The sequence below is a fragment of the Zeus faber genome (genome assembly GCF_960531495.2).
Source record: "Zeus faber genome assembly, chromosome: 12".
In the NCBI taxonomy this organism is placed as follows: domain Eukaryota; kingdom Metazoa; phylum Chordata; class Actinopteri; order Zeiformes; family Zeidae; genus Zeus; species Zeus faber.
Window position 1 is genome coordinate 17,490,174 of NC_137196.1, and position 26,540 is coordinate 17,516,713.

Sequence of the window (26,540 nt, forward strand, 5' to 3'; positions counted from 1 at the left end):
CTAATACTTGTATCTTTTATTATTATGTTTTTGTTTTACACTGGTATAATCTGTGACATAGTCTAGCATCCTATTTTCAAGTTAAGTAGAAATGTCCATTATGTTGGTATAATCGTACAATCATTGCAATCTTCCAAAGCGCGGGACCTAGACTATTGGTTATATTTGAATAACGCTGCGTATTTCAAGGTGCATTAAAGCCACAATAACATCACTTTGGCACAAGTGAAATTTGTGCAGCAAGCTCAACCACAAACACATCAACTCTCCTGTACCATTGTCCGCATTCCTTTTTTCGTGCTCGGGAGTCACGAAAATGAATCTGTTGCGACGCCGCCGCCACGGCTTTCAAGCGTTCCCGTAACTTCTGACTTTGAACGTTCCACTATTTGTGTTTGTGCCCTCGTTTAAAAAAAATCATGGAAACCCAGGGGGGGGGGGGGGGGGGCACACACACACACACGGAGGACATCTCAACCCCGGGCGGCAGCATCCTTCAGTCAGCGTACACCATGAAGCCTGAGAAGGTGCTGTACTTGTTGTTGTTGCCCCCGTGCGCCTTCCCTCCGTCCAGCTTGACGTAGACCTCGTCCCCGGGCTCCAGGTGCAGCACCGCGCTGTTGCTGGCGTAGTCGTAGTTTTGATCCGCGTCCTGGGCGATGGCGCTGGCTCGCACCTTTTCGAGGCAAAAGTTGGGAGACATTTTAAGACCGAGAGCGTGGACTTCGCCTCCCCGCCAGGAGGTTCCTCCAAAACGGGGGGGGGCTCCCAAACTGGGGTCCGCGGCCCCCCTGCGGGTTCCGCGTGTGAGTTCCAGAGGGTCAGCATGCAACATACAATTTATTTCAAGTTATTTTTTGTCCGTTTGTTCATGTATTTCTTATCAATATATGTTTGAGTATTTCAGTATTTATTTATATTCATGAGTATTCGTCGAATTATATTTCTGATTATGTTTTTGTTGAGATTTGCACCAGCATGATACTGTGTAGATATATTGTTTAGCGAGAGCCTAGTCTGGCAAGGGGTTGGTTTGCCATAAAAAAAAAAAGTTTGTAAACCCCTGCTCTGTGATCCCGTTTCCTTTGCGTTAATAAATACATTCGATACGTCGCCACACAGGATCTCTGCGAGCTGCACTATACGCGTATTCACAAAGACCAAACCGAACGATGTTACATACTTCAAGATATCAGGAGAACCCGTCCTGTCTCGGTGGCTGCATCGCTGTCGCGCAAAAGCTGCGCGTAAGATCCGCGCGTACAATGGTCCAAATGCGTATGTGGTCTTTTTAACTACATGCACATTTAAAAGGCGAAAAGGGGCGCATGTGTAAAGCGTTTCATGCCAATGCACCGCCTCACCTGGTTGTTCTTGCACAGATCAGCCCACATGCTGGTCCCGTCCCCGCCGCGCATCAGCACATGGTAAACAAAGAAGTAGATCCCCGGGATGGAGCAGGTGAACTTCCCGGAGGAAGGGTCGTAGTGGTTCCCCAGATTAGTGACCACGTCGTCGAACTTCAACACCTCGTAACCCTCGTGCTGTTTCTTCAGCCCCGCGTAAAACGCGATCTTCGGAACCGTGTTGTACGTGGCCGCGCTGATGGCACCCGTGGGCCCGTTCGCCCCGGGAGGTCCGGGCAACCCCGGGGGACCAGGGGCCCCTCTCTCCCCGGGAGGACCCGTGGGTCCCGGTGGGCCCGGTTGGCCGCTCGGGCCCCTCGGACCCACTCTCCCCACGCGCCCCGGCTCCCCCTGGGGACCCTGGATGAACGTGGGTAAAGACTGGACCAGTCGGTTGTCTTTGATCGCGCTGGTGGTCTTGGCGGTGGCCGTGGTCCCGTGGGGGTCGCACACCATCTGACAGGCTCCGAGCATCTCGAACCGGGCCGGGGTCCCGGCAGATGTGACGAGGACCGGGATCAGCACCACCAGGAGCAGCACCATCACCACGCCGCACACACCCACAGCGACCATCCGCGCCCTGCTGATCCGCGCTCTCAGACGAGGTGCGTGGGCTTCCAGCCTGCTGCTGTGGAACCTCAACTTAGATCCTGGGAGTTATTAATCCTACTATTTCAGTTAAAAATCCATTGGAATAAACAATTTACAAATGTGAAATAAAAAACAGATGTGAGAACGGTGGGAAAGGCTTTCTTTTATACGTGGAAGCTCCCAAACCACAGCAGATTAGAGAATGAAGTGCAATTGAACGGTACCTGTTCCCAGATTGCTTTTGGGGAGGAGGAGGACGAGGAGGAGGAGGAGGAGGAGGATCCAGTGATGGATGGATGGAATCAATCCATTTATTAAATCGGAAGAAAGTGGGAAACATTTCAATCTAATTCCAGGCAGGGTTTCGTGTTGGCGACGTGATTAGTGTCTCAAAGCACAAAAATCCTCTTTATACCTCATTTCAAATAATTATTTATAATTCTATATTTTTTACAACACCTTCAAAGCGAATGTGATATTGCGGTTCTCAAATTGGGGTCCGAGGACCCCCCACGGGTCCCTTCAAGAGGTTAAAGGGGGGGGGGGGGTCACCAGCTAAATGATTAATAGTTAAACTGCACCATTATTTCATTTAAAATACATACATTAGCACCATTGGAGAATGTACCAAAATGACTGTTTTGATCCTAGTTTCACTGTTATCTCCCTAGAGTTTCACCAAGGTCTGGAATTTTGGAGTGAACCAGATATATATAACAATAACATTTTCCTCCGATTGGGCTCCCAGAGGAAAAATTTGATCAAATGGGCTCCATGGCGTCATGCGTCATGGGTCTGGAATCACTTTGTGTTGTAACGATCCAAACAATTTGGGCGCAATTAAGCACAATTACACAAGCCTATTTAAAGACTCTCACATCACACTCACAAGTGCCAAATGCCTCTGGAAAAGCAATCTACGAAAGCCACTAGGATAGACTGGTGAATTGGGTACATTTTAAGACTAGATATTTATTACAGAAATCAATCATGAGCTTTCACGCAGATGTATTCTGATCCGAGATAACTCGTGTTTTATTGCTTCTATGGGATGTTGTTGTTTTTTTTGTTTGTTTGTTTCATGTAGGCAATGTAAGTAAAGGCGCATGTTGTAGCAGTGCTGTGTCTCTGGTGTACATCCCCAACGTCGGTGTGTCGGGTTCAATCGTCGAAGGAAAAGGCATCGCTGAGGTTTGTTGTTTTGTAATCCATTCTCAGCTTAACTAACAAGATGTGGAATTACATAATGAAACCCGGACGACAGATTTATCGACGAGATAACGGACACGTGGGAAAAGTCCTGTCCTGAGGGTGAATACTGAAAGGAGCGTCGCTTTGGACAAACGCTTCCGCTAAACGATGAAATGTGACATGGAGTCGGTCTAACGTAAAGGAATGAGAGCTGTGTATCCGGTGTGGCCTTTGCGGCGAGTGTGGGAGGGTGGGAAATGAAGATTGAATCGTCGCCGTCAAGGGCAGATGAGGACGTGGCGATGTGTGCGGATCATGCCGCTCTGGTTTGAACGGAGGGACAGGAAGGACACGGACACATGTTTGTTTAGGGGAGGATGGAGTGGATGAGCGGCAGGATTAGTGACGTGTTTCCCTGCGATGCTCCCCAGGTTTCTCGCAGCAAAGTGTCTTTTAACGGGCCGCATTGTGTACGACGCCAAGGCGAGGTGCCCGTGATACCAGGAGTTATAGCCTACGCACTCGTTGCGTGTCCTATAGGTGGTGATGAGACGAATTCACAAAACGTCGCAGCATGAAAGAGCAGGGAGGCGGCGCTCCATCAAAATAAATAAATAAATACATAAGTAAACAAACACCTAAAATCTTCACTTTTACCGGTTCGTACTTAATTCTGCTCTGATGAAGGCTCCGGGGTTACAGCCGAGACACGCCAGCACGCTTGTGGCCATAGTGGGATTAATTAATAGGCCAGCACTGTATGCAGATGTTGAATATGAATATGTTTTTTATTGATAGCGCGCCACCTTCACCCCGAGCTGTTTCTTGAAGCTGAGCACCCCCGTCTATGAAATCCGAGACGAGCGTTGCCCTTCCACTTGAACTCACGACTCCGATTTCATTATTGTTTCATTTCATCGTTGTGCACAGGGGTTCCCAAACTGGGGTCCGCGGTCCCATGTGGGGTCCTGGAAGGAGCCGCAAGGGGTCTGCAGAAAAATCGGTATTATATTTTTATTTATATATTTATTTTATCGTACATTTTACACTTAATTTTACATTTTCAAACATTTTTTTCTTATATATATATATATATATATATATATATTTTTTTTTTTTTTTTTTTTTAATTGTTTTGCATATATTTATGCCGATCAATGTCTTAGCAGATGCTTTCCCCAAAGCCACGCGGAGTGGAATCAACTGCACATCATAGTCATCGTTTAGCAAACCCTTAAACATATGAAAAATATATTGTGTTGTGCCCCTCTCACATTGGGTTTATGTCCAGCGCGTACAGACTCACCAACACTTCCACAGAGGGACATACTGTAGCAGCTGGGACTACATGAGCACTTTTCCCCACAGTTGGCCACAGCTCTCCGTGAGTCAGACAGGGAGAGTGAGGGGGATCAGGGGCCTTGATCAATTATAATACATAATAATGCAACAAAACTGAGGGAAGAACACACAAGTTGTGAGAGCAGTTTTTCACACCAAATGACTCAGCGTCGCCGGGAGCCAGCTTTCCGGAGGGCAGATTGACTTTCTTTCTTTCTTTCTTTCTTTCTTTCTTTTCTTTCCTCCTATGCATGGTCTGAAGCAAAATCTCAGGTTCCTCGCAGAGAGCCAGGAGGCCTGACAGGTTGTTATGAGCTTTTGTTTGGACTTTGGAGTTAATTTACAACCAGCCAGTGAGGATCCCAAGGCAGAACTGACAAGGCCTTTTTGACAAGTGGACAAGCGGCCAATGAATAAAACATTCAGGCCAATTGAAGAACGACTGGAGGCGTTTCAACCATTCTAATGAAATATCAGCAACATTTGGCGCAGGATATGATATGCAGGGCGTTTGTGTTACCTGACCAGGGTATTTAAACCGGGTTCAGTTGTCATTAAGACGGCCAAGCCTGAGATCCGTTTGTCAAAGAATCCCCCTGAATGATGGACGGATGGACAGATGGATGGACACTGGTTATCCCCTCCCCGACCTCCCCTCCCCAGCTCGTTTCATTGAACTTCCCAAACTATATACCCGTTACATACACTGTATATCAAAGACCCTTAATAGAGAAAATGTATTTTTTTTTTTCCCCACCCGGAACCCTCTACAACAGACCCCTCTCGGGATCCATGTAGGAATTCAATGAGGCCCGCAGCGGAATATTTATTTTTTGAAATGTAGTTAGTTTGTTTGTTATACATTGTTGAGTATTTATTAGAAATATATATGCATACATAGCTAAAAAAATAAAAATGTCTATATTATAAAATGTTGTATTTCTTTAGATTTCCAGCCAGGTTATACTATATACAGTGTGTTTATACATATATATATTTATATATACACACACACACACACATATACTGTATACATATACAAGTCTTCTAAAGTGCATCATTATAATTCGTCATCCTAATTCATTCATGTTTTGGTCATTGTTATCTAAAAATACTGTATATATCTTTTCTAATCTGTGCACATTGACGCACGTGGGCTTGTTTTACCCCCGCCCTGCCAACCGTGTTCGGCATCGATGACACCTCTTTGACATAATTATCCCCGCATGAGTCCGACGGCGCCGAGATGCATGTTCCGCCGTGCTCTTCACACATTCTGCGCTTTTATTTTGATGAGGGCTTTTTTTGTGATTTGCATGTTTTTGTTTCCAGGTTTTTTTTTTTTTTTTTTTTTTTTTTTTCCCTGTCCATAGAAAAATGGCCTCAGCAGTTCGTCGCAGCGGGGGGGTCCCTGCATGCCGAGGCGTGCCGCCCACTCAAAGCGTGTCCTGTAATTAAGCAAGGCCAGAATCACAGCATCTATATCTATCGACTGTAAATGGAGCGAAATTCATTCAAAGTGTTGATTAAAAAAATGGGGAAAAGAAAAAAGCCTGAAACTCAGTGAAAGGGTTTGGTTGTGTTTTTCATTTGAATTGTGAGGTTCTAATGTGCAGCTCAGAAGGAATAGATTTCTAGTGCAGTTTGTGTGGAGCTCTTTCTCAAACAGAGAAAACTTTGGAATCTGTTCATTCACCAAACATACGAGCACAAGGAACTTCTCTGCGGCGCACACAAAGCACACTGCAACAAATGTGAATAAAAATAGAGATAAACAGGATACACACGCGCGCACACACACACACACAGAATTAAACAATTAACTCACAGGAAATGTGAAATGACCGGAGGCTCCACGTTACAGTCCACTTGATACCTGTTTAATTGTGCATCTTAATTGTGCAGCATGGTGCAGTAAAAGTTAATTAAAACACAACAAACGCAAACACACAAAAAAAAAAAAAATAATGATACAAAAGCCTGGATACCATACAAAGAGCTGCTTTTCATTTCTGCATTTTTTTTTCCCCTCTGTTTCTGTCTTTGAACAGATGAGCACACCCTGCTCTCACGACTCACCGTGTCCCGAATGTGGAGGCCTGGGCACCGCATTCACAATTTTTCTTTCTCTGACATGTATTAAAATGTTGTTTTTTTTGATGTTGTTGTTTTTTCAGACAGAAAATCTGTCCTTGTATTTTTATTTTATTTTTTGTAGTTCCACTCTCGGATAAATGAGTGAGAGACAGAAAGTTCTAGCCAGAGTTGATGGAGCGTCAGCGGTTCCCAACCTGCTCTGACTCACGCCGCATTGGAACGAGCAGCGTTCCATAAGTTCCTATGTATTGGTTTTTGGAAAAGTACCATGAAATGATATTTTTGACATTTTGAAAAATACCATAAAATCAGCGGCCCACTTGCAGCCCCCTTATGGACCACTAGGGCAAAGCTACAGGTCAAAAACCAGTTTTGTACTTTTTAATCAAATTTGATCAATCCACAATTTGGTTTATCATGTTTTCACCCAGAAATTCAAACTCCACAGGCTACAGGCTGCGATGGACACCAATAAAGCACATACAGCATCAACACATTTTTAAATACAAAACTGCAAAGCAATGCTCATTCCTCCATTCATAAAACGAACCCCCCAAGTCACGATCATAATTCACAGTTAAGTGTTATCCGCTGGCCGCAGATTGAAAGGAACTATAAAAAAATATATGTAATAATAATAATCCCCTGCAGCCAGATAAGCAGATTGACTTCCATGGAGGTATCAAATCGATGTGGCGCTTTGAGAGGGCGGCGGCGGCGGTGTCACGTTCTCTGCCGGCGAGATGGAGCGGTCCCAAGGAGCTTAGTGGCAAATAAAAATCAAGGAGGGTACACACACCAGCAGCACGGGCCACGGAGACCGATCAATGTCTTCAGTCTGGGATTGATTAATTATCCTGAGAAAGAGTCTGAGGTGGAAGATTGGCAAAGAAACCGAATCAGAACAAGATTTATGACCTTGATGGTTTAATCTCTGCATCGCTCTGACTGTTTTATCTCCCCTTGCCGGTCCGGTCCATCACATCCGCCCGTGGAATGTGAATCGGTCGAATGCACATGCCGCTATCAGGTCATAAATAAAAGCTACTATTGGACAGACAGACAGACACAGACGGCAGTAAACGAGGGAGAAAAGGAGAAGGATGAAACCAGGGTGTTCGGCGGTGTGTGTGTGTGTGTGTGTGTGTGTGTGTGTGTGTGTGTGTGTGTGTGTGTGTGTGTGTGTGTGTGTGTGTGTGTGTGTGTGTGTGCCTGTGATGAGTCCGCCTGTAGGTGTGTGTAATTCTTATCTGTTCCTTTGTCTGGATCCGGTTTTTATGGTTTTGTTTTTTCCCCCTGAGGCTTCCGGCTCAGATCTTAGCATCGAAAACATCAAAATTGTCTTTTTTTTTTTTTTGTTGTTTTTTTTTTTTCGGTAGAGGAGACTAGAGTTTACTGTAAGACGGCGTAGAAGACATCAAGCCTCCAATGCCCAATCGCCGTATTTTGCATAAAACGTCAAATTTGCGTGTGGAGGCGAAGGGCGAAGCGCAGAGAGGTTTGTAATTGCTTTTCCTCTTATCGCAGGTCTGCAATTACGCGGCAACAAAATGCAAACACGATTGCGACTCAGCCATAGGGCGAGAATCCCCACTTATCATGACTTTCTCCCCCCGACACAACAATAGAAATGTTGATTTGATTGGAGATGCTCGTTGTACGCCCGGGGCGCTTTTCAGAAGTTTCCAAAGCAGTACCATCACTTCCATTTTTAGAACCTCCCTTCTGTGGAAACGATCACAGGGTGGGCATCGCGGACAAAGGCAAAAGAACGCGCTCGTTTGGCAGTCACAAAACGGGGTTTGACGGGGGGGATTCAGGGGAAAGGAGAAGCCTCCGGACGATCACACGCAGGTATTTTGAGGTCAGAAAACCACAGAATAGAACTAAATAAATAAGCAGCGGCATTGCGATCAAGTTTGTCCTTCAAAATCCAGATTTAGTTCATCTCAACAATCGGGGCAGTGTTGGTGGAGCACTTTCTTGCATTTACACTGAAAATAAATGATTAAATTAGGGTCAACTGAAAGAAATATTGCTTTCATTTGTTAAAGCTATATTTCCTCAACTTTAAAATGTATGTACTTTAAAAATGTGCTATAATTAGTTGTATGTATATTGTATGTATTGAAGAAACCTAAAGATTTGGGTTTTGCACGTTAAAACAATTTTCTTAAAGTGGCACCAACGACTTCTCTTCCACTGTATTGTCTTTCAATTGGACCGGTTGAGGTTTTTTTTGTTTTTTGTTTTTTTAAAATCACACTGGATGACTACACTACTTCACACGGCGATACAAATAATCCGATTCTCCGACACTTCACAGTAGTGAGACGCCCCCACCCGGTCAAAACTACTGATTCATGGTAGTGACGTCGACGCTGAGCTCTGAGCCCGTTGTGACGCTCTGGGGTGAACACGTGCCTCTGTTCCAATGCTGAATGTCAGCCATTATGCGGACATCTGCCGAATCGCATTCATTTGCCAGTTTGGACATAGAGTTCATAGAACACACACACACACACACACACACACACACGCACACACGCACGCCCTTATTTGGCCGGCCTATTTACTATAAGCAGCCAGTCCCTTCTGCTCTACCTGCTTTGCTGCGCTCCCACCACCTTCCCTGCATCCAGGGAAATCTAAGAGCTGTCTGCCATAACTACTAAACATCCTTGAAACACACCCAACACTTGTCCCTTTGCAGGCAATAGGGTGAAACCAATGTGTTTTGTCCAATTCATTCAAAAGGGGAAGCGGACCGCAACATTTGAACATGTGACTCCGGGAGAGCGACCTCTCCAGGGCACCCAGAGACGGAGCGAGCGGTTTTCTGGGAGGACTCAGGAAGCTCTTCAGCCAAAGAGCTTTTCAATTACAGCCGCGGGAGAGCGGAAAAGCGACAGGCCACGCGGAGTTCCTTCCGTTCTCTCGGCCGATCGGTCCACATCATCATGTCCGATCAAGCTGCGTGACAGGCAGGAAAGTGCACATCAGATTCACATGCATCAATGAAGATGCAGTAAGTGCACCAAGTAAGAGTCGATCTCCAGATGGTGTCAAACTAAAAAAATCTTCCTAATGGGTGATGGTTTAATCATCGGGACAGACCGCTGCCCAATTCCTTGGATTGAGGGTCAACGCATGAGGCTGGAAGCCATTAAATGCCAGGTGGTCTTTCTGAAGTTACTTGTTAATTTCAAGTACATACTGTAGGCATAAACCCTCTAGGTAGAGTGCATCCATTCACGTTACATTCAAGCCAATAAACCAAATGGAGAATATGATTTAATGAAGGACCATGGTGTTAAAAGAGTTTCCAAATGTGACATTGTAGTCAGTTAATTTGAATATTGACTGTAAAAAAAAAAAAAAAAAAAGGCTCTCGATATAAAAGTCATTAAGAGCGATATTTATTATAAATGTTCCTTCGAACAGGTCAAGCAAGGACACTCACGGTGCCAGTTCGGTTACAGCACCGGTGTGAAGACATTCTCAGAAGTGAGAGTCAATAATCTGATAAAGGAGTTATTAAAAAAAAAAAAAAAAAAAAGAAATCCCATCATCCATATAAAGTGAATGACACTTGATGTGCATTTGAGGTGTGAGGTGATCCATCAACATGGGATGGAACACGATACATCTCAGGTTCTGTGGAGTCATCCTTCGCGTAACAAACAGAGAGAGAGACAACGCGTAGATCCTTCGCTTTATTCTGAAATTACAAAGAAAAATAATCAAGTTATCACGATAAAAATTACAAAAGTATGGAGGAGGGGGCGGGTTAATGTTCTACATCCTAATATATTCGTGACGCGCTTGGCTCGACTGAATGTTAAAAACTAGCAGCGTTCTTTCTTCCCATGCAGGCTAATCGACGTCTCCAATCTGTACAACTTCATTCGCCCCGACATTCACAAGTTTCAAAAGACAAAAAAAAAAAAAAAAAGAATGATAATAATAATAAACCTCCCGACTCCGGCATACAATGGCTTCCAGCTGAAACGACTCGGACGACTATCCGGTGATGACAGACGCCAAACCCAACGCTTGCATTTCCCTGAAGCAGAACCACACGTCTTCCAGTCTTCAGGGGAGGAGTTTCCTCCGACAGCCCCCCCCCAAAAAAAAACAACAAAAAAAACAAAAACACAGTATCCTGAATACTGTTCCAAATGAAAACGTTGCGTCGGCTAGAGTGCATCGTCATAGAGACCACGACAGCCGCTGGAGAGGAAGGCACTTTTATAAAACAGAAAGATGGTTTCTTATTGGCTGAGCTCTTAAAGGGGGCCCTTCTCCTCTTCATCGGAAGAAGAGGAAGAGGAGGTGGAGGAGGAGGTCTTAAGAATACTGCTGGGTGAACTTCTGGTGGAACTCCTTCACCTTGTTCAGCAGCACCTTCAGCTTGTCTTTGGGCGGCAGGATGGTCATCCTGCACGGCGGAGGAACACAGAGGGGTAAATCATTTTCAGAGGATAGCTAACGCACACCGAAGTGAAGCTGTCGTCCAGGGTGAAATGAGGCTCCGTGGCACCGTCGCCAGGCCTCATCGCTTCCTACCTGAAGTGGTACGTTCCGTCCTTCTGGCCGAAGCCGCTTCCGGGCACCAGGCAGATGCCCGTCTCCTCCAGCATCCTCATGCAGTAGAACATGTCCGGAACCTGCCCGTGCGCCTAAGAGAGAAGGAAAGTGTGGAGAGCGGGTCTGAACACGGTCAGAGCTGCGGCCCGGGCGTCCACGCGGATTTATCTGGACGTCCTGATGGTTTACGGCTTTTCAAAAGACTGATCAATCGATCGATATCTCTCTCTCTCTCTCTCTCTCTCTCTCTCTTCTTATCTGGATGTGCCGACTCCATAACTCTTCTCTCCGTCAGAAATCCTCAAAACGAGTTGTGGAGCGTCTTTACGGGCGGTTTCGCCTTTTTTGTTTTTAACGGATTTAATCGTGCGATCCAATTCCCCAAATTCCCTCCTCTGGGGCTTCCACTCATACAGATGAACCTGGTCATTGAAAGCCGGGAGGAATGCATGTGTTCACGCCGCAGACACAATGTGGTCGCACGTGTCCAGCATTGGCTGGTTTTCAAGCTGTTCCTGGTTGTACCACTTATTTTCTTACTGGGTATTGTATATTGACACATGTTATTTTCTGGGGCTTATTTCTTTTTATGGAATATTATTATTATTATTTTTTGCTTTATTTTTGTTAGTTTTTGGGTTTATTTTTATTGTTGATTGTTCCTTTTCAGGTTTAATATGAGGTTTCTCGTATATTGCCAAATCTTTCTTGTCAATTTTTAGATCCGGCTTCTAGATAATTCTGAGGTTGGTTGATTAACAATAAACCATGAGAACAAACCAGAAATAGATATATGAAATAGAAAATAGAACAAACCAGAAAACTGAAAAATTTGGCAATATACAAGAATTCATTTTCTTGTGTATTGCCAAATTTTTCTAGATTCTAGTTGATTCTTTGGTTTGTTGCACATTTTTATTCTATATTACTTCTTATTATAGGCTATTCTTTGAGCTTTTGTAGCACCGCAATGTCGCTCCGGTGATTAACTAAGTATCTATACTTTTACATTGTTTTTTTGTCTTCTTGTTGTTTGTCTTTTTTTTCCTGCACGAGACCAACGTCGTTCTCCAAAAAAGGGGACAGAAATGCAGGACGCCAAAACTGACCGCGGCCTCCTGGATGGCCTTGTCGGGAATGCTGATGCGGGGGAATGAGTACATGGCTCCCTGCACGGGGTTACAGCTGAGGCCCGGCACCGTGTTGAGAATCTGCTCCGTCAGCTTGGCCTTCTCCGCCAGCGCACTCAGCGTGGCCGTGCGCTCCTGGACGTGGGAACGAGAGAGCGCGCGCGAGAGAGAGAGAGAGAGAGAGAGAGAGAACATTTTTAAAGTGTTTATTTGGTTTTATTTATTCTTTTTATGGATACTCCATTTCCTTATTATTAAGCGCGTTTTCTGTCATATGAGAGAGCGAGAGGGAGAGATAATTGGAGCGACATGGTAAGAACATCGGTAATCGGCTTAGCCCGGCTTGGAACGCACTGGAACTGGAGAGAAGAAGCGGCATTTACAAGAGTTTCTAATTGATTTGACACCGATTGAGGTGAATAAGCAGCGCCGTGAAGGCTGTTACGAGGCGGCGGGGAAGCGGAGCGAGTCTTTGAACCTTGTTGAAGTTGCTGTAGGAGGGCTCTCCGGGCTGCGGGGAGTTGACCACCAGGTCCATCAGCGCCTGGCCGGGGACGGGCGGGCACAGGCGCACCGACACCAGCTTGGTGAGCTGCGCCTTCACCTCCGCATCCATGTTGATGATCTCCATGTAGCCGCCGCGGAAACCGCATCTGTCGACCAAGAGCGCCGAGAGATTCGATTCGATAGAACTTCATCCCCCGTAGTTTAGTCCCTTCTCACTTTACTGCCCCCCCCCCAACGTGTGACGGCAGGAGAGCGTGAATCAGCAAAGTTTCAGCATACGTTGCTGTCAAATCTCCCATATAGGAGAAACAAAAGGAACTATTTGATGATTGATTTTTGAAAGCGGTTCGGGAGCTAATAAGGGGCGTTTTCGGGGCCTAAAACCTACACGCTTTTATTTTGGGATCTCTATCATTAAGATCTCACTTTTAACTGCGGTCATTTTCACACTCAAGCGCAGGCTGTCATGCGAGCCATTAAGTATAAAGAAAACAAAAAAACAAAAAACTTTCATATCGATCCGATGAAGTGTGTTAGTGTCTTATGTGTCATCTGCCGCGACGTGAACCCAACGTGGATTTGAGGACCTACTCTCCCATGTAGCACTTGGAGGTGGAGTGGAAGGACACCAGCTCCACCGTGTCCGAGTACTCGGGCCCCATCTCGAACAGGACCTTCTTGAAGGAGTGGAACTGGCAGCCCTCGCCGTACACGTTGTCCTGGTAGACCTGGCGGACGGACGGACGGGCGCGGTGAGGGATAAAAAAAAGAATAATAATAATAATAATAATAATAATAAATAAATCACGGGACGCAACCGAGTCCAGCAGCCGCGGAGGGCGGGCGGGGGCGAGCGTTTGGGCGTCTCACCTCGTCGGCCAGCAGGAAGAGCCGCTCCTCGGCGGCGAAGCGGATCACCTCCTCGATGCATTCTCGGCTCTGGACCTGACCTGAGGAGGAAAGGGGTTCCGTCACGGGCGGGGGGGAAAGCTCGTTTAAGCTGTCTAAGCCGGCGGTGGTGCCGTGCGGTCGGGTGCTGTGCTGCCACCTGCTGGACGTTTTAGCTCAAGAGAAAGCTGCCACGGTGGCACAAAAAAAAAAAAAAGGGGGTCAAGTTTTGTGGGATCACGATTGAATGCTGATCAATCAGTTACCATTGATATCGTGGCGTCTTTCCTGGGGGCCAATAACGATTTTAATTATCGGCATAACTATGTTGTGCACATATAATATTTTTTATTTTCATCCAACTCCTTATTTCCTTCTTGCCTTGCACTGATTTTGGTTTCCAGCTGTAACACCTGCATTTTCCAACGGGATGTAAAGAAGTGTTATCTCATTTTATTTTGCCCTTCTTAAAAAGACACAAATATGTATTAAATACTTTGTACTCAGACCTTTCACTGCAGTAGGAGTACAAATACCCCGACACGCACCCGTTAGAAATAAGAGTACAGTAAAAAAGTACAGGTAGGAGCTTTGGAATGAGGTGGAGAGAAAGTGAAAAGTACCTGAAACTGAATAAACTGGAGTAAATACAGGCACGTGTCAACTTAAGCACAGCGGCAAAGCCTACGTTTGACACGGTAAAAAAAACAAACACACACACACACACACACACACACACACACACACACACACACACACACACACACACACACACACACACACACACACACACACACACACACACACACACACACACACACACACACACACACACACACACAGTACCGGTGGGGTTTCCGGGGTTGATGATGCAGAGGGCCCGGGGCGTGCAGTACTGCCGGGCCTCCTCCAGGGCACGCTGCAGCTCGCTGATGTCCAGGCTCCAGTTCTTCTCCTCGTTCAGGTAGTAGTTGATCTGCACGGCGCCCAGCTCGGCCAGCGCCGCCGAGTAGAGCGGGTACTGCGGGATGGAGATCATGACGCCCGAGCGCCCCACGTCCTCGCCGCACACCAGCAGCTTCAGCATGGTCTGGGGGTCAAAGGATCACACAGAGGGGAGGGGTTCACGCCACTTCCTCGCAGGTCGGGAAGTCCATTTTGAATAAGAGACGGTATATAGTGCCCCGTTACATGGCTCAACATGGATGAGTAGAAGGTAATAAGATAATATTTGACTTTACAGTGCGCTTTTGAAAAAAAAGCTGGAGAGTCTGAGAATTTTTTTTTAACTATATAAAATAGAATTTAAAAAAAAGTTAAAATAAAATAAAAATTTCCGGATATACAAAAATAACTGATCTACAAAACAGAAATAGTCAAATATATAAAATATACAGGATATACACCGACCAGCCACAACATTAAAACCACTGACAGGTGAAGTGAATTACATTGTTCATCTTGTTTAAATGGCACCTGTCAAGAGGTGGGATATATTAAGCTGCAAGCGAACAGTCAGTTCTTGAAGTTGATGTGTTGGAAGCAGGAAAAATGGGCAAACGTAAGGATCCGAGCCACTTTGACAAGGACCAAATTGTGATGTCTAGACGACTGGGTCAGAGCATCTCCAAAACGACAGGTCTTGTGGGGTGTTCTCGGTTTGCAGTGGTTAGTACCTACCAAAAGTGCTCCAAGGAAGGACAACCGGTGAACCGGTTGTGGGCGCCCAAGGCTCATTGATGTACGTGGGGAGCAAAGTCTGTCTGGGCTGATCCCCCAGAAGAGCTACTGTAAAACCAATTACTGAAAAAGTTCATGCTGCTATGATAGAAAAGGTGTCAGAACACACAGCTTGCTGCGTATGGGGCTGTGTAGCTGCAGAGCGGTCAGAGTGCCCATGCTCAACCCTGTCCACCACTGTAAGCACCTACAATGGACACGTGAGCGTCAGGACTGGACCATGGAGCAATGGAGGAAGGAGGCCTGGTCTGATGAATCACCTTTTCTTCTACGTCATGTTGAAGGCCGGGGTTAGGGTCCGATCCGATGGAGCATCTGTGGGGTGTGCTGGAACGACAAGCCCGATCCATGGGGGCCCCACCTCACAACTTCCAGGACTTAAAGGATCTGCTGCTAACGTCTTGGTGCCAGATACCACAGGACACCTTCAGAGGTCTTGTGGAGTCCATGCCTCCACGGGTCAGAGCTGTTTTGGCGGCACGAGGGGGAGCCACACGTTATAAGTGGTTATTAGTGGTGGTTTTAATGTTGTGGCTGATCGGTGAACATCTAAGATAAAATTCCACTTCCCAGGGGTAAATAAAGACATTCAGATAAATATATGCATCGTATTTAAGTGGTATTATATTGTGTGCAACTTCAGACTGGTAATCTTTTTTCTATGCCAGTTATGTGTTGGATATTTGGATGTACTTGGCCTGATAAAGACATTCTGAATCTGATTCTTAAAGTTTCTGTCTTGGCCAAGCCCCTCTTGTCAACCATTTATCCAAATTGTGAATTCCCGCTTAAAGCAACAGTTATACGACGGTGGGAATAAGTCCGGCTTTGTGACAACAGACGTGGATCTCGTACCACGATGCCGTCGCTGGCCCCCGTGGTGAGGAAGACGTTGTCCGGGTCGCAGGGAACGCCGCCGTCCCGCCGCTCGATGTAGCGCGCCACGTCCTGCAGCACGCAGTCCATGCCCTGACTGGCGCTGTACGAGCCTGCGGGACGGGACCGGGGACGTAGATGAACAGTTTGAATGCGACTGTATTTCCAGGAGAATTACGTGATTGACAAACCGGCATCCAGTTCTCAAACTCCTAGGGAGGGGAGGGGGCTCGGCAAAAGACGTTTGAACATTACTGACATAGTTGTGGCTTTACTTTGTGGTGGGGAAGTGACGTTCTTTGCACGCGCAGCATGATAAAAAGGCTAAATAAGGTGCCACACCCATGCTGCTCCCGCCGCAGGACTGCAGGATGCGGCGGGCTCGGCTTTTGGCGTCCTCTGGGAACGCGTTGTCGTTCATCAGCTCTGGATACGAACACAGCGCCAGGACCTTGAAACAACAGAAGAGAGAGAGAGAGAGAGAGATGGTGGATGGGAGGGGTTTATGGGTATGATGAGAAGTGTGTTCAAATCACAGGGAATGAGGACAGCTTCATGAGAGGAGGCTCTATATTCGGGCGCTGACCTGACGGAAGAAGGTAATTGGCTGCTGTCCCATGGCGTGAGCGTCCCCGATGTTGGCTTTGATGACCTCAGCGAAAGGCTTCTTCACTCCCTGGAGTTAAAAAAAAATAAAACAAATTTTTTTTTTTTTTTAGGAACCATAAAATGGATGATGTGGGAGCTGGGCCCCTCACCGAAAAAAGAAACAAGAGAAATCCAGACTCCATCCGCATCAGAGCTTTTCCCTGTGAACCTGTTCTGTTGCGACCACATCTGCTGTTGTCATTTTTTGGACGGCTTTGGACGGTTTTTCCTGGTGACTTGATACGGTGCAGAAATATGGTGCTCGGTCTTAAAAAAAAAAAAAAAAAAAAGGTCAGGACCACATTAACAGAGGATAATTCGATGATCCCATTTATGCGCTTATAAATCCCTCATGAGCATGGGGGGGGGGGGGGCTTTTTTGGAAAATAAATTTTGAGCAAGGACTCCAGGGAAGGATCCGCCGACAAAAGATCGCAGCTTCGCAAATGCCACTCGTCCGTCGACTAGTTAGTCGTAGAACACATTTACTTCTGCATTCATGGTGGCAAAGAGGTGTCGCTCGCATCATGATAAGGACGATCAGTCTGTGCAACACACACTGGGGGTATGATGTCATTTCCTTCTCAGCTCGCAATCTATAACGGATAGAGACTCGCTGCGACAGGATCTGCAGCATTGACGTGGACTGTTATTTAACACAACTAAAAAACTTTAAAAAAAGGGGCGAAGTCACGGAAAATGCGTTCCACAAACATTCCAAATGTCTCGGGATTAACGTCATCTCCACTCACCCAGAAAACAACGACAGAGTTTAACAGGGAACTATTCCCTCGGGAGTTGGCGTCTCTATTTCTAACCCCCCCCAATGAATAAATAAAAAAATAAATTTAAAAAATAAAAAATAAAAAAAAGTCCACAATTTTTTTTATCCTGTGATGGGTGCTTATAATATTGAAATCCACTTTAAATAGTTTGGATAACATTAAAGTCTTTATTTTCCCCTTTGACACGTTATACATGGTTGTCACCAAGGAGCACCTACAGTAATAAGGCCTCAATAATGAAATGACGAAAAACTATATATTTCAAGTAAAGCATAAATGTCCCGGCGTGACCGACTGGAATCAGTCCACCGGCGCCTTTGGGAAAAGAGCGTTTCAGGGGAGCAGTTCAATCCCTATCTGGCGGCGATTGCGCCATTGTTCACTCCAGTGCTGATCTGTAGGAAAACAAACGGGGGCAGAGTGCTCCGAAAACAAGCAAAGTACAGCGCTGACGCGAGGCCCCGGGAGCCGCCCCGCCCCTCTCGCTGCGGAGCCACCGCACACACCCTGTCTCCCATCCCTCCGTCCCGATAACACCATCAAGTGAACTCAATCGCATTGAGAAAACCAAACAACCACACATCTGGTCCACATTAATCACCAAAGAGAGAAATTCTGACATTTTCGTATTATTTTAATTAGCAGTGCTGCTTTATCAATTCTGCAGTTTTTACTATTATTTCCGGTAGTTATAAGTGTTTTCGTAGCTTCCTGATTGGTTTACTGAGCGCGCATATATATATATATATATATATATATATATATATATATATATATATATATATATATATATATATATATATATATATATATATATATATAAATAAATAAATAAATAAATAAATAAATAAATAATATATATATATATATATATATATATATATATATATATATATATATATATATATATATATATAGCCAGAAAAAACAACAAAAACATTCTTTCCTATAATGAAATAATAATATATAACAGATGCAGTGAACGCCACGTCCCCTGAGATTCACACTTTGGCTTTGGTTGCATTTTTTTCCTTCCATTTAAAGTCGATGGACGGCGCTTTGGAGGTGCTCACGGGTGCAAACTGGAGCGGCGCTGCGATCGCGCCGGGCATCGCAGCAACGCCATGGAACCCGCTCCACCAATTCAGAGATATTCAGGCCTAATGACGCCCGTCTCTGGCCACAGTGCAACCCACCTGGAAACCTGCCATCCATCACACGCTCTAAATATCTCTGAAGATGCTTTCTCTCCCGGATGCATTCAGCTGTACCCTCAAAACCAAACATGCAGCTGTCAGACCTGCTTGGATATTAATGTGAATCATCGGCGAATAGTCTGCGTGTGTTTGGGCTCCAAGTTAATCAATTTCTTAAGTGGGAGCAGATCATGATTAATAGGTCGAGGGGCTCTACATGAAAAAAATAAAAATAAAGAAATCCAAACTCGATTACATTGAATACAGTAAATAGCGGTCTCATTATTCCTGAAAATTATTTAATGTATAACATTGAATATTTGCCCACTTTTGGTCATTGTGTTTCTCATACCCCAATTACATTTGGCCTAAGTGTGGCAATATCATTGTCTACGACTCTGAGATCTTTATGACTTGTGCAGACAAGTAGTCTGAGGCGGATAGAAATGAGTTTGTACAGTTTAAACTAATTCAAGTTTGACCATACTGATGCATAAGTTCGTACTTTGAGGCCTATTGTTCCCACAGCGTCACAAAAAAAACAACCCTTTATCCATGTGTAAATATCACAGATACCAACGCCTGTCTCCTTATCTGAGTGATTACACTATGACACACAGACCCAGAAACAGCCCATTACATCCCTTACATTCAGCCTTACACAGTTCAGTCGAGGATACGCGGCTTGAATTCTCTAAACCGCACTTTTTTTTTGAGAATGTAAAGATGCTTTGGACTCTGGAGCGGAAAAACAGCGCCTGAGAAGATGATGAAACCTCATGAGGACACGTGCGCGCAGACTCGCAGGCACCAGATGTTCGGGACGGCGGCGAGGGGCCGAGAGCCAAACTGTAGGGATAGAATCAGCTTCTTCCGTTTGTCCTGAACTCGGTGTCAAATCCGATCCAGATTGGGAGGCGGGGGGGGGGGGGGGGGGTTAAAAAAAACAAACGAAAAGAAAAAAAAAAAAAAAACAGCAATCTGAGCTCTGGCCTCTGATTGGCCGCCGCAGAGAGGTGTCTCTACCAATGGTGCGGCGGAGGTGGAATCACACCCCTCGCTCCGTCATTCCGCCCTTTCATTACAGGGGACCGGACCTTTTATAACAAAAACATCCATGCAAAGCCACGCCGCCCGCTGTCTGTGAGAACCCGCTAGAATGTTTTTGCAACCACAGAGAGAGTGTGTGTGTGCGTGTGTGTGCGCGCGCACGCGCGTGTTCCCCAATTGGCTCCGGCACATAAGACACGCAACTCAGTGGACCAAAAGAGAAGTACTCATAAGCTTTAGGATTCAACTGAAGAAAAACCAACGTGCATGAAGGGCGAAACACGAATAAAAGTCAGAAAATGGCGTGACTGCTGGAACATCTGCACCTCGGTGGAGTGGATGGATTTGACTTTGAAGGAACGTTTTAATGCCTTACTGGATTGACTATTTATTTTCCAACACGATTCATTCAAAACCCAAATGAGGGCTCCTCGACGGAAATCGAATTCCTCCTCAGGAGACACAGTGTAGGTCTTTCATGCGATTGGAAATCTAGGCCCAACCACTGCACTGTCCGGTTCTCATTTGCGAACTTGTCGACTGTGCTTGTTGGATTCGGTCACCTGAAAAAAAAAAGTCTCCTCCTTTTTTCAGGTTTGGAAAGGGAGAATGAACGGCGCCTTTATCATCCGGGAAAGGGGAAGAAAAACAAACAAACTTACCAGCCGAGGAAAATCTACATGGAAAATTAGAACTGTGTGAGGAAATACAAGTTTGGCCACGTGTGTGTGTGTGTGTGTGTGTGTGTGTGCGCGCGCCACAGACTGTGCTGAGGAAACAAAACCCATTATCGTCCCTGCTCCCACAGAAACCTTACACCAATTTGGTCGACAATGAAAAGGTTCCTTTCAGATAGCGGTCTGGAGAGACTTGGACCAGTCCGATGAAGGAGAAAGCTATTGGCCACAAATAGGACGTTCGCTGCATTAAATAGGACACGAAAAAAGAAAAGAAAAGCTCCGTTCATAGCTCCGAGGTCAGTGACGTTCTGTTGAAGAGCAGGAAACGTCTCACAATTCGGTGTGAAATTCCTTGTCCCCGTCAAAGAGAAACCAGAGATCGCCGTAAATACTCGCGCTCGGGTTTCCTTTCTGGGATTTTCGGTGGAGACTCAGTAAAATTCAGTACAGCGTTCATTCAGGCATTACAAAATGAAATTCAAGGACTTTCCAGTACATTTTTTTTGTTTTAAAGGCACTATTCTTTCATTTTTAAGGATTTCACACAAAATACATTTTTCCATGTGATCCTTATTAATTAAAATATAATAAAATCTTAGTCTCTTATGTACATTAGTATACCCAATATATCTAGTATTAATCTCAGTAATCACAGGTTTTCAGGGATCACACTTTTTCCCAGGACTTTTCAAGCACTTCAACATAAAACGCGGCTATTTACAAAGAATTCCAATACTTAACATTTCTGAGGAGTACATTCAAGAGCTTCAAGCACCTCAAGGACCAGGTGGGAACCGGGTCAGTCAGAAAATAGATCGAATAACCACCATAGAAAGGGCATTGGGTGTAAATCTGGGCATCAGGTGTAAACTCATTGTTCACCCTCCATTCTGCCAGTCGAGGGATTCTGATTTAGACCTACAACGGACAATTCACACCCGTTTCTTCCGCTTGTTCTACATCTACCACAGATCCACCCGACACATGAGACAAAAATAAACTTCATAAGGAATCAAGAAGATATTTTCCGCGGTCCAAAAAAAAAAAAAAAAAAAAGGGACTTGGGTGCCAGTGGAGTGACTGGCCTGGTTTAAAAACCACCGTGGCCGACAGGGTCCCTGCTGCTCTAACCTGCAAACCGCACCTTTACCTCAGCGGCTGAGCCCTATTCCCAGAATAATCCCTTCCTGGATAAAAACACTCGAGATACTTTACACAGTAGACTTCGCTAATCCGTGGGTTCCATGACGACGCCAACAACAACACGAATAGACAAAGACACTAACAATCCAGGTATCCCCTCCAAACAGGTAAATAATGACCGTCCGCATCCACAACGGGGATAAACCGCCCACGCGAAAGATGAGTCCATCGTCACCCGTACTGTGTCTGATCCCCACGAGTCGTTTATTAAACATACTCTGAATGATCACCGTGGGGGGGGGGGGGTTGGCTGCTGTGGGACAGTATCAGCACCATGCAGATGGTGGGCGTCGTCTCAAGTCAAGACAAGCGTTGCGCGTTTTTTTGTTGACTACCCCCGGAAGGTCAGATGGCGCGGTGCAAACAGACGAGATGTGCCCCGACGCCCCGACGCCCCGACGCTCGGACTCTGGACCTTCGCCTCCCCGCACGTCGGCGCGCCGGGAAACCAGGAACGAGAAACGACCGTAAAAATGAAAAACAATGATAACAAGAGAAACCTTGAGAGAGAGAGAGAGATATAAAGCTTCAACAACGTCATAAAAGTACGATATAATACAATAGCTGGGGAGACACTGACCACTTTCTAAACCTACCTAGGCCTCCTTGCCGGTACAGGGATTTTCCAGTAACAATAATGGGTGAGCTCACTGATTTTAAAAGACTGTGTGCATGGATTTTCAGTAAATCTAAATCTGATACAACACAGGGAACTGTCACAGTGTATAGAGTATAAATATATAAAACTGTAAAGGAGCTCAAATATGCAGCTTTATGTTGCTATCAGAGTATTCTTGCAGTACATGAACCCAGTATTGGCTCCGATACTTGTTATTGGTGTCCGTGCATCCCTAATAATAATAATAAGTTGGTTGCTATCATATATATATATATATATATAAATAAAACGTTTGATTTCAGTGAGTTAGTGCTATGAATAGTTAGAAAAGATGGGAACCCGCACTTTAATCAGATCACCCTATCTTTTAAAAAAGGTCTATTTCGTATAAGGCGGAAACTGCTACACTTTGTTCTGTTAGCCAAGTAGTTCAACTCCGACGATTAACAACTTTGGCCGAGTGGGAGACGTAAAAGACCAATTATGCGCCTTTCCACACAAGTTAATATCGGTCTCTGAGGTCCCCAAAACCTGCTTTTGAAGTTTGTTGCGGAAAATACCACTCGGTTGATGCATTCTAACAAGCCTCTAATACCCTCTTGTTCCAAAACGGGCTGTTTAAGTGGAAGGAGCCACCCTCCCGGGGCCCCGAGTTCTGTGAGCCAATGGGGTTGGAGCTTGACCTCCGGGGTTCGCTGGATTTAACTCTGTAACTTTCCCCGATTCCGCCTCATCGGTCCACCAAAATCTGGCCCTGAGCAAATTTCAGGCGAGAAATAAGCGATCCAGCCGCTGAATCGTCCCCGGTATTGGATCTACGAGGACTGATTTTAAAAGTTTGTTCCGACTTCGGTTGCCGTGCGCCAGGCAGGCGGGAGACGCGGACACTGCACCGCTACCCCCGCACGCGGGCATTTTTGTTTTCATGGGAAGGCCGGAAAATAAACCAGCATTCCGTTCGGAAACCTCCCGTCTCGTCCGAGGGCGGCGTTCTGTTTGTGAACGCCGGTTCATAGCGGCAGTTTGGCGACTGTGTGACCCTGGGTGGCTTTCTGAAATTCCCAGCAGCTGCCGCTCAAGGTGTCGATCAGCGCATTGCTGCCGGGAAAGGCGGACCCCGCCACCCAACAATGAGAACGGCATTTACTGACTGCACAGCAGCACATGCCAAATGCAACATTGAAGGAACGTTTATATATATATATATATATATATATATATATATATATAAACATGGAGGGGTTGTGGGGGTAGGGTGTCATTGTTCTCTTTTAATTACTGGCTGTCATTTCTCTCTATATCATATAGATTTCTTTTTGGTTAAAATTAGCTAAATAAATTGGTTGAATTACATTAGAAACAAAAAAAACATGCACTATTGAAAGAATGATGCCAGAATAATCAGCAATAAAAGCGGATGGCAACGTTGCGGATTAGGACGAACGGAGCGGACCTCATCCCCCCGGGATTCCCACTTTAAAGAGCTCCGAGTGCACGACGCCCGGCTTCTCTGACGAGCGCGGGGCAGCCGGCTCCTCCGCGGGCGCTAGCATTAGCACAACGGAGGCACCGCAAAGTACACAAAGCCCCCCCCCCCCCTCCGGCGGGTGGAGGCCCGCGCCACACGCACCTCGCTCAGCTCCTTCTCGATCTGCACGGCGCGCTGCACGATGGGTCCCCGCACGGCGTACTCCACCTTCTTCACCGTGGGGTTCATGGTGTCCATGGTCAGCACCTTGGCCCGGGGCGGCGCGCCGTTCTCCGACATCATCATCCTCTCCTTGGCGAGTCCGGAGACGGCTCTGCTGGTGGGAGAGGGAGAGGGAGAGGGGACGCGCAGGAGGGACGGGGGGGAGGCAGCGGATGAGTGGACGCCCGGGCCAGGGAACGCGGGGGCGGCGGCGGCGGCGGGGGACTGCGACCCGAGGGACCGAGCCGCGGCGTGGTTTCGTCCGCGGGCGAAGAGGTGGACGCTTCTCGCCGGGATTTTCTGGATCCACGTGGCTGCCATGTTATTCCCCCCCCGGCGTGGTGGTGGTGGTGGTGTTGTTTTTAAAGTTACGATTCACGACACACAAGATCTGCCGTGTGCGACGATCGAGCCGCCCCCCCTCCCCCGAAACTAGATCCACCACGCCGCTAGACCGAGCCACGCCACCAGACCTTTGGACCCCGCCGCCACATGTGACGGGGGTGGTGGTGGTGCGGCTTCCAAAATATGACCCCGTTGGTTCTAATTGGCCGGCAGGTTCCGCCCGCAGTGGAAACCCCCCGCAGCCTCGGACCCCAAACCCCCACCCCACCTCACCGTACCGTTAGCTCGTCACCGCAGATCAGCGAACGGTTCTCCGGTTGCCGAGGCGACGGGCGGCGCGGTGTGGGGCTCTCCAGCTCACTTCTCCTTTCAAACCCCATTGCACCGTCACCGAAGCCCCCGTAGATTTTGGGTGGAGACTTTGTGAGCGCAGGCGTCTTTTTCAATTTTCGACAAGAGTGTGAACTGCTGATTCAGAGGTTTTAGCGTTCCTATTTGGTTGATTGCATATTGGCATTTTTGGTGGATTTTTAGGTTTATTAGCTATGTTTCAAATTTGTATTCATATATATATATATATATATATATATATATCGTTTATATATTGAATAAAGTATCTGATACCTATGGAAGAGGGTTAGGACCACATGTTAAAAATCGATTTCAGTTCTGACTTTAAAGTCAGAATTCTGATAAGTTCAAGTTCAAGAGGTGATTTTACACATGTTAGTGTTTGAAGTATTTTTCGAGCTTATTGCGCGTAATCACCGGGTGCCATGACATTTCACTGCATATTTTATTAATCCCAGAGTTCTGACTCAAATGTGTTTTTCACATGCGGCCCTAATCCTCTTCTGTAGATATCTACTCTGATCTGGGTCTCCAGTGTCTTAGTGTGCAAAGATACTGTCGACTCCCAACCACGGCTCCCAATTAGACACATAACAGTAACTGATTAAAATGGGCGAGGAGGAGAAAGTGGAGTCATATGAGCCGTTCACTTAGCTCATATAATATGCGCTGAAATCAATTCACATCCCTCATCTCTCATTTCATTACAGGAGAACATTATTTATTGCCCCAATGGGGACCTCGAGAGTCTGCCGGATTCATAGGAAGTGGCCACTGAAATACAGACATGGATGCCAGACCAGGCCTGACGTGCATCGGCAGTGTGGTTTAAAGCCAGATCGGCTGGAGGCTCTCTGACATGGAATGCAGAGGGTGACCATAACAGAAATAGTCACCTTTCTGTTGTTAAAATGGAGCTTTCGCAAAGACTCTTTCGCGCACACAAACACACTGGTTTACACGCACACTACGGAGAGATAACGTACATAACGCTACTAATGCCGATTAGATGAGTTTTGTTTGTCTTGTAATGCGTAATACGATTCACAACTGTTACTTTCAGTGAAATCTCCGTGCGTGGGCTGCAGATTACAATTTCGGCACGTGGGCCGTGACGTCATTGTAGATTAGATGTCAGCAATAAACACACCACGTTCTTGACGATTACGATTACTTGGTGTTTTTTTCCACATACACGTGTTGTCTATGGCTAATCGTTGACATTGCTGTGGTTTGGTGTCGCTTCAGCAAGTTCATTTCTGTGGATTTGGATGGATTGTCACTCTCTATAACCCGTAAATATCAAAGGAAGGTCGAAGAAAAAGCCTTACTAAGTGTGCAAAACAAAACCAGACACTCACTGGGGGTTGTTTTTGATCATGACTGGGAAAAATCCTCATGACTGTTAATGGAATGACAGGAAAAGAGTCAGAGATGAGGTTCACAGTAACAGCCAGTTACACACTGTCGTTAAATAGTTGAAATCATTTGTCAATGTTTCACTAGTAGAAGGTCAAGGTATTTAGCTCACACAAACGTATCCCACGAAGACTGAAAATTAGAAGTTTATTTTGACAAAATACTATACTACTCATGTTCAAGGGATATTGTTTAAA

At 46.0% G+C, this 26,540-nt stretch overlaps 2 protein-coding genes across 3 annotated transcripts; both read right to left on the reverse strand.

Moving 5' to 3' along the window:
* Positions 1 to 496: 496 nt before the first annotated feature.
* On the reverse strand, positions 497 to 1,979 carry c1ql3b (complement component 1, q subcomponent-like 3b; the record flags this gene model as incomplete). The annotated part of the gene is made up of 2 exons (XM_080011031.1): positions 497 to 676; positions 1,365 to 1,979. 2 exons carry the CDS (start codon positions 1,977 to 1,979, stop codon positions 497 to 499), a joined length of 795 nt encoding a protein of 264 aa, XP_079867157.1.
* Positions 1,980 to 10,329: 8,350 nt separating this feature from the next.
* On the reverse strand, positions 10,330 to 24,918 carry gpt (glutamic--pyruvic transaminase). Of its 2 annotated transcripts, XM_080010859.1 has the most exons (12): positions 24,852 to 24,918; positions 24,169 to 24,340; positions 16,944 to 17,033; positions 16,700 to 16,808; positions 16,337 to 16,470; positions 14,588 to 14,831; positions 13,724 to 13,803; positions 13,445 to 13,581; positions 12,825 to 12,999; positions 12,326 to 12,481; positions 11,196 to 11,308; positions 10,330 to 11,067 (listed from the first exon to the last, which is right to left on the reverse strand). In XM_080010859.1, exons 2-12 carry the CDS (start codon positions 24,310 to 24,312, stop codon positions 10,977 to 10,979), a joined length of 1,473 nt encoding a protein of 490 aa, XP_079866985.1. In that variant the 5' UTR covers positions 24,313 to 24,340; positions 24,852 to 24,918; the 3' UTR covers positions 10,330 to 10,976. The 2 variants fall into 2 exon arrangements, with proteins under 2 accessions (XP_079866985.1, XP_079866984.1); XM_080010858.1 differs by lacking the exon at positions 24,852 to 24,918 and having other exon boundaries at positions 24,169 to 24,710.
* Positions 24,919 to 26,540: the final 1,622 nt, after the last annotated feature.

What these genes read in the sequence shown, in the direction of transcription:
- gpt (XM_080010858.1), bottom strand. Translation starts at nt 24,549, where the DNA reads ATGGCAGCCACGTGGATCCAGAAAATCCCGGCGAGAAGCGTCCACCTC. An exon ending in GGGCCAGCGACGGCATCGTG is followed by an intron (nt 14,832 to 16,336) that starts GTACGAGATCCA and finishes TTTGACCCCCAG; the next exon opens with ACCATGCTGAAGCTGCTGGT. An exon ending in TCCAAGTGCTACATGGGAGA is followed by an intron (nt 13,000 to 13,444) that starts GTAGGTCCTCAA and finishes CTTGGTCGACAG; the next exon opens with ATGCGGTTTCCGCGGCGGCT.